At 42.1% G+C, this 8,373-nt stretch overlaps 2 protein-coding genes across 5 annotated transcripts in view; one reads left to right on the plus strand and one right to left on the minus strand.

Annotated features, from left to right (window-relative positions):
- LOC106810757 (dual oxidase maturation factor 1-like) overlaps positions 1-5,777 on the minus strand; it is a 45,526-nt gene extending 39,749 nt beyond the window's left edge. The window contains exons 1-4 of one of the 3 annotated variants that reach the window (XM_014814205.1): positions 4,620-5,777; positions 3,999-4,185; positions 3,492-3,549; positions 1,213-1,347 (exon numbers count right to left, since the gene is read on the minus strand). In XM_014814205.1, the coding sequence (XP_014669691.1) occupies positions 1,213-1,347; positions 3,492-3,549; positions 3,999-4,163 (358 nt within the window). In that variant the 5' untranslated portion in view covers positions 4,164-4,185; positions 4,620-5,777. Of the gene's footprint in view, positions 1-1,212; positions 1,348-3,491; positions 3,550-3,998; positions 4,186-4,517; positions 4,538-4,571; positions 4,591-4,619 lie in introns of those variants that run through there. The other 2 variants (XM_014814220.1, XM_014814212.1) reach the window with 2 other exon arrangements.
- Positions 5,778-5,798: 21 nt separating this feature from the next.
- LOC106810723 (dual oxidase-like) overlaps positions 5,799-8,373 on the plus strand; it is a 25,613-nt gene continuing 23,038 nt past the window's right edge. For both annotated transcript variants that reach the window (XM_014814162.1, XM_014814171.1), the window contains exon 1: positions 5,799-5,877. In XM_014814162.1, coding sequence (XP_014669648.1) covers positions 5,811-5,877 — 67 coding nt within the window. In that variant the 5' untranslated portion in view covers positions 5,799-5,810. The remainder of the gene's footprint in view (positions 5,878-8,373) is intronic.

Genomic DNA, 8,373 nt, shown 5'->3' on the forward strand with positions numbered 1-8,373 from the left:
TGTGCGTGTGCGTGTGCGTGTGCGTGTGCGTGTGTGTGTGTGTGTGTGTGTGTGTGTGTGTGTGTGTGCGTGTTCGTGTGTGTGTGTGACAGCTCGCTGTAGTTATTGCAGGTAGTAATTTGTGAGGAATTTGAGCAGAGCACGTGGGTAGATGAGCACATTTCTCTTTGAAACGTTCATTTATTCAAACCAGTAAAGACCCTTGTTAATCGAATCATTTAAAAAAATTGTAATTGTTCCAAAATATATTTTCTGTTTTTGTCATTTTTTATAGTTTGACAGTGTTATACCAACAATTTTTGATCGTTGTAATCCAATGTAAACGCACACACTCACAAACACAGCACCCCTATGTCGTCGAGCTTTGCCGTGGTATTTACGCCCATCTAGCCCATATATATCCAAATCAAAAAACGTTTCTCATTAAATCATGCAGAAATGCACGAAAGGACACAAATGTTCAATTTCTTTGCAACCCTCGTTTCTCATATAAATTACTCATATAAATATATTAATTCTCATGAATTGAACCTAATGCTTGTATCAATATATGCTTCTTAGCAGTATGTTTGCAACACAACTCAGGAAGCAGTGTTGTTTATTTTACCAAATTAAAATGACAGATAACACTAAAAAACGAGCTGGAAACTGTTGCTACATCAAACACAAATGAAGGTCTACCACTCAACAATTCACACTAGCCTCTTTCAGAAATTTCTATGTTTTAATTATTGCTTTAACTAGGTTAAAACATTTTATTAATGCAAGAGTTTGTGGATATATTATATTTCGCTATTTCTTTATACTAAAAAATACCAGCAAATACACGCATTTTTACAGCAATTTCGTGACTTCCTCAGTTTAAATACTTGTCAGGGAAAGCCATGTTGACAGTGGTTACGGAATAATTCATTTACGGTAGAGGATTCATGATACCGCGCGAGCAAGCAATTAATAACGATGTGTTATAAACGCTACTTTTGCCCCAAGCAATTATAGTTCGTGTTCACACCCTACCTTCACCTTTCCTCCTCATTTTCCTCTCGCTCAACTCATTTCTCCCTCTCCATCTCTCTCTTTCTTCACAAATTTATTCACTATTGCATCCATTTATTTACAAGACCATCACGCCATATTATATGCGTGTGTAAATAAATAAATAAATACACAAATATAAAAAGATAGATAGACAGAATGTCTTCATCCACTTACCATGTAGCGTGATATTGAAGCTTCGCAGACCGATTTTTACCCCGACCCTTGCTTCTATTTTGATGTCGCTAAATGCTTTGTAAGGACATGCTATATTAGCCTCTCCCACGTGCCAATCAGAGCCATACGTGCACACTAGAAATGAAAAGAAGGAAAATATATTACAACCTATACAATATTATTCTTAATACATTTATATTATTACATGACATATATTTTTTACATGTTTTGTGTGTTTATTTGCATGTATGTCTGTTTGTTTATGTGCGTGCGTGTGTACTTGTTTGGTTTATATGAGTTACTTACTGTCTGTTTACTTTCATATACGTATAATAACAGGTTGTTATTTTACATTATTTATACTGTTACAGCATTCAATTAGGTAATAAATATGTTTATTATGAACGAAATTCGTCGCTGAAAGTTCGTTTATCACATATTTATTTACGCAATTAATCAAGTATATATATATATATATATATATTATATAATATATATGATATATATATATAATATATAAAATATAGTGTGTGGGTGTGTCCCAGGTACAGCCCGCGATTATGTGTGCTCAAAATGTGTTTTCGCTTGCGTTTTCAACTTTCACGGTTAAGCCCCTGTGTAGACTGACTGCACAGGTAGCTTGGCCCATATTTTACACTGAGTTTTTAAAAGGTGAGAGAGACTGTATTCTTTTTTTGAAGGCGGCCGCATATAATCTTTTGTGGGAATAAGTTGTCTCTGCAAGAGTTGGATTTTTTCAGCAATGTATATTGTGTGGTTGCAGAAAGTGCGCTGACGTACCCGCACGCGCGCTCATGTGTGTGATGTTGTGTGTGTGTGTGGTGTGCGTGCGTGCGTGCGCGAGCGGTGTGTGTGGGGGGGCGGTATGTGTCTGCGTGTGCGTGTATGCCGCGTGCGTGCGTTGTTGTAATTGAATGTTGTTTTCGCGTGTGTGCTAACAGTGCGTGTGTAAGGTGCACCCTCGCTGCCTTATGCAAACTGGAATTCCTTTACAGTGGAGTCGACTCGAAAGTAAGCAATAGGGGTATACCATAAAAGAGTGACTGTGCAGACGTTGAATCGGACAGAAGTAAGTGGTAGCATAAAAAGGAGCGCTCCGGAGCAAACCTAGTGAGTGGGCTTACAATTTGCGCGCGTATTGTCTCCGTGTCCTCAAAAACATTTGCGAATAACGATGTAACAATAACGAGCAGTATCTATTGCAAAAGTAAACCCGATGCACGCATGCCGCGAACATTACTGGGAAACCTGTATAATTAATTGCATGCTGTTTTGAAATCAAGTAGGCAATATGATACAAAAATTAGAATTGGGATAGATTGAGAACATGTCTACACGACTGGTATGTCCTAGAAGAGACAGACCAAATCTTGAAGAACGAGAAAACTGGCAATTAAAACGATGTTCTGTGTCGGTGTTTGTGTGATTTGTGTGTGTGTGTGTTGTGTGTGTGTGTGTGTGTGTGTGTGTGTGTGTGTGTGTGTGTGTGTGTGTGTGTGTGTTTGCGTTTATATACTAGTTCATGTTAGACATAATCTATCTACAGTTATATTCAATTTGTTAATCCAATCTATCACTAACGTTAATTATATGACGAATACTCTAGTGAGTAGGAACCCCTGTTTATATTTCAAGCTAATGTTGTTTACTCGCCTATTGTCTCACTAATACATTAGATATGGAGCAAGGGTAATTTTCTGATGGGGATAAAATTTCATTGCTATTTATCCTTGGTTATCTGTCGAGCTAGTCCAAACACAATTACGTGACTGACCTTCAGGCCTAATGCGGTATATACAATGCAAATAGTATATAACCTACGGGGCTCTCTAACATTTAAATAGTACAAACTGCTATAATCCTAAACAAAATGTTATTTATATTGCAGCATAAATGAAGCTTGATTCACTAATCAAAGACCATAACGCATAACGCATATCCGCGTAATGCTCGCTATTATATCAAGAGTCTATCAATAATTGATTGATATTGATAGACTCCTGATTATATTAGAGAGCACAATATCGTATAGTGCAGTACGTGTAGACTATGGTACGAATGCACTGGTTGTACTTGGCACTAGCAAAACAGTTTTCGCTGTTTGTAGTGTACCCGTAACACGCTCTAATAAATCGATGTAATGTGGCTAAAGTGGCTTTGCGTGATACGCCTGACGCGAGCCACTCTACACCAATGAATTGCTGTATGGGAAGGAAATTGTCGAAAAAAGGAATCGTACAGCCCGCGTTTTTACTTACCTAAAATGACAGTCCCAACAAAAAGGCTGACAGTGACCGCAAAGAACGTCTTGAATCTCTGGAAATGAGAGCGAAGTACGTGTCAGCGAAAGGTATATGTGCTATCTGAGTGCATTAAGTAGCTATATTATAACACTACCGACAATCGAGGTCAGTTAACCACGTGTGGGTTTGATATTGCATTCCCCCGTGTTCATGACCTTATGTAAACCATGAATGACATTGAAACATTGTATGAACAATGTAAATTGGACGAAAGCAAAGTTACCCATTTAACGACTAGATATTGTAGATTGCAGCCGGATTCTGCGTTCTTGTCCATATAGGTAAACTAATATTGTATCGAGCTAGGCTACAATTCGTAATACAGCATGCAATATAAGGCAACCATTGTCTATAATCCACACGCGAGTCATTTCGGTTAGGTCATGCGTTTTCCATCATACACTAGGTAACATTCCCGCGTTCTCTTGTATCAACCGAATATTATATGTCTACGTTGTTTACCTCTTTGCGGATTCCAGGCAAGATGATGAGGAATGCGAACATGAACATAATGAAGAGAATGTACAGCGCCACGAGGAGAGCATCTTGCGTTACGGACGTCCTGTTCTCTCCGTAGAGGGTAGGCCCTCCTTCAGAGCGAAACGCGTCGAACCACCCATTCGCCATAATGACCTTTTGCGTCCTATGCCTAGATACACGGCAAACTATTTATCTTGCGAGTATTGCTTAGATTATTCGCAGTGCGTGCACCTCAGCTAGGACCGAGTGTAGGGCATGGTAGCACCGTAACCACACAGCAGTATATGTGTTACTAGAGGTAATAGATGCCCAACAATAATAGCATGGCAGCCCTGCCGTGGGCAATCTGATTTCCCAGCACAAGCAACAGCATTTCCCATAACAAGCAAACTAGTACAGTTACACCCATATCACCCATAAGCAATTAGGTACGCGTTAACATCATACATATATATATATATATATATATATATATATATATATATATATATATATATATACTTCTGCTGTGCTTAAGGTGGCATGCATAGAAAACGATCAAAACAAGTCATTGACGCGTACGCTCGCTCCGCTCCACAGCACCGGCGTCTGCCTTTTACTCACCGCGACTGGACTCCTTCAATCGCTGAGAAATACCGGCATATAGGACACGACGGGACCGCCTGCTTGCTTATATTCCAGTTACGGCGTGCGTGCGCGGGAAATACACGCGCGTGTAGTCGTGTATCGGCACCAGTTCCGGTTCCAATCGCGGGGGTGCGATATACATGCACGATTCACACACGTTGCTAACGAGCCCGAGCACGACTCAACCAGTCCTCTCTAATCCGAGACACGAGTCTGAGAGGAGTGCGTGACGTTGAGGCGCATACATATATATATATATATATATATAACTATCCGCTGAGACTATATGCGTATATCCGCGCGCACCGTCACGAAAGGCGAGTGCGGGACGCCGTGTATACCTGCACAACTGTATCAGAAGTGGAGCAACTGCGTGTCACTGCGCCGGCCGACGTGAAATTGTACACGCCTCCCGATATCACCTTCACTTTTATGCCTCATAGAGAAGCATACACGGTCGTCCTTAACATAGTTTCGGATGCAACTTGAATGCCCCGATCATTGCCGCATAGAGATTACCTTAGACTGGGTCCGAGCGCACGTGCGGGACCGCGATGACGTCGACAAGGCCCTCTGCGGAAGGGGGCGTGGCCTGTAGATTCCTGTTCGCTGTGACGTCACTAGCAAAAGACTATCTCGCAGTGGCGTAATAGGTCCGGACATCACGAGCTAACTTCTCTCTACGTGCTGTCTTGTCGTGACGTAAATGTAGCACGAGTCGGCTATATTTAGGTCGACGCGATTACTTAGTAGTCGGTGCGAAATCAAAATTAGTCTACGGCAGTATAGCGGCGTCCACAGCTGCTCCGATACATGACCAGCAACACAGCGTCTGCATGAGCAGACGACAGAACGCCACCTACCTGCATCACGTCACGTAGGCCGCGCGCGTCACGTTTTTTTCTCGATTACCGATTAATTTCGCTGCTGTTCGGTTAAACGCCGCCGCTTGACGACGCCTTTTTTTTACACACGCTGCCGGTGTGACGCTCGGAGGAAGTCAGCCAGAGAACGCACGACGCTGAGTGGAGTAGGACACGGGGAGAACGGGGAGGCGCATTGGCGGAGACGCAGCCGACCGTGTCAGATAGGACAGCGAACTCTCGGCGATCACGACACGGCTCTGACGTCGTAGTCCCCAGCTGGCAAACCTCGCTGCTAGTGGCAATGGACGCGAAGATATCCCGACGTCTCTTTCCGATAGTCACCGCCGCCTGCTTTCTACTGCTCACCGGTAAGTCGCCGCTGTCCTTTGCGTGTGCGCGTTTCGGCGTCGCGTCGAATATAGAACAGTGGGCTGTTGCAATCGTCGAAAATGGCCACCGCCGTTCGAACATACTATCGTGATCCCGTAACCTGATTTTGCGTGCAGAGGGGGCCATCTATACTAGTTGCAGATACGTGGGGGAAATCACGCGTCCGATGTGTTCTGTGGGGTTCGGTGGACGTTCCGGCGGTCATGGAGGGGATGTGTATAGCTCACCGCCAGCGTGTAATATCGAACGCTCGATAAGCAAACGTTCCTAGTCTCGACAAGTTGGTCGCAGGTTGGTCGCCGGGCAGACATTCCTCCCAACCTCGACTCCGTTTCTGACTAACCCTAATCCTAACTCTAACCATAACCATACCCCTAACCCTAACTCATGTCATGATACAGAACTGCAGTCGTGGAGTTAAGCACGCGCACCGCTACACGTAGTTTCTCTACGGCAGCACGTGAACCGGTTTCAAGTGCATCGCCTCTCGTTTGTTTCTATAGCAATCGACACGACATGCCTCGGTAATTTGTTTCACGCTTTACCCACCATGTATTATTATTAGGCAAAAAAGGCTGCCAACTCTTTGGATATCGAATAGTCGCATGCAGTATCCGCTGCCGCCGTGGAAAAGAATCCAGCAACGTGTTCCTTGTGTCAAGTGAGCCCCCCCCCCACTTATTGTCAGATTTACCCCGTTAATATTGCTACCAAAAATATGAAATTGCACACTTGGCAGAATACTTTATGAAATCATCCCCGCGCGTTTTTTTAAAATATTATTGCTGCTCTGAATAGAATATAGCTGACATCAGTGTGGACTCAAATTTAGTTTATTCCTTGGAACCATAGCTCTATTCATTTTAGGATAGTGGTTGGCCCTATTTGTTTTCTATTGACTGCGACGCTCTTCTAAAATGTAGTAAAAGAGCGACCACACTTAGAGACTGCGTGTCTGTGTGTCACGTGTGTCGCATCTCTAGCCAAGGACATATCCATTTGCTCTCCTATCGTCTTCTCTATCCAACAGAGCAACTGCAACGCGTTGAAAAATTTTAACAGCTTTTTCACAAGGTCTTTATCCTATCGTAGTCTGTTTTATTTGCTTTCATACTTTGGTTTCAACGCTTCGCTTCTATGTAATTTCCTAAATGAGATGCATTTTCATACGCTCGCGTAGAAGCAGCGACAGGTAATCAAATCCCGAACACCGCTTTAAAAACACGGGCCTAGCTGTTATTATTCACAACTCGGTCAAGGCCGGTCAATTCTTTGAGCAGATCGCAGCTAGTCGTTATTGTTTCGAATTATTGGTCAAACAATAGGAAACACTTAACGAAAGATTGCATTATATTCGTGAATAACTAATAACTTAATTTTCAATGAACATAAACATGGAATTAATGACGTCACAATTACTTTAATTTACTACTTCCTGTTACTCACCACCCGCGTTACCAGTTTGCAAAATGTTGTCTATATGGGTTATTATGAACATACATTTCATACGTAGCTAATAATGCCAAAAACACCGACTGTCGCACGTAACGATATTTTAACGGTGCACGTCTAGTTGTAAACTAATTAATTATATAATCCATTAGGTAGTTTATAAGTCGTAACTATTGTGCTGTGGTAGGTGTGTTTCTAGATAGGATATCTATAATTCGCCCATTCAAAACTACCCTCCAGAAGATAACCGTAATGTTTGTGTTAGATATACCATTCTATGCCGCATAGTTTTAATGTAAATCTCAGCGGGGTAACAACTTTGTACATGCGGTTATGAAAACACGCAGCGAAACTACTTATAGCACCGCTGTGTAAGAGTATTACATTGACGCACCTTGGCTCACCTTGGGCATATACTATTTATACATATATGTATCAATATTAATTAGAGGAATATTACAAAGTATGAATCTGTTCGTAAGCTGCCGTCCTCCAGACTGAACCTTTCACCTCGAACCAGTTCCTGCTGTCATCTTATCATATAAAAACGTTAAAACAAATGACAAGAAAGTTAGAAACAGAACAAGGTCAAGGGACATGATCTTCAACAACCGTGCACGTAAGCACGTTTTTTAGTGTGACAGCGTCCGTCTATAGTGTCAATATAATTACTACTACTGCTGTTATGACTAAGAATGCAACGACCTGCCACCTACTATCGTTGCCACTGCAAGTAGGACAATTAATGAATTATATTTAGTTGACAATTTAATAACCCCCGTTGATTTCCTCCGATATGTTTGTTAAGGTAAATGTAGAAGGATGAAGCCTCGTTTAGATTAGTGCCGCATATTTGTAGGTAGGAGTGCGACACATAATAGGATGTCTACACGACTGTATGTCCAGCCTTATCTTAAAGAACGAGAAAATTGGCATAAAAACGTAAATCGAAACGAGTTGTGTCGGTGTTTGCGTGTGCACGCGTATATATATATATGTCTCTCTCGAACACACACACACAC

The sequence above is a fragment of the Priapulus caudatus genome, unplaced genomic scaffold (assembly GCF_000485595.1).
Source record: "Priapulus caudatus unplaced genomic scaffold, Priapulus_caudatus-5.0.1 Scaffold17, whole genome shotgun sequence".
In the NCBI taxonomy this organism is placed as follows: Eukaryota; Metazoa; Priapulida; class Priapulimorpha; order Priapulimorphida; family Priapulidae; genus Priapulus; species Priapulus caudatus.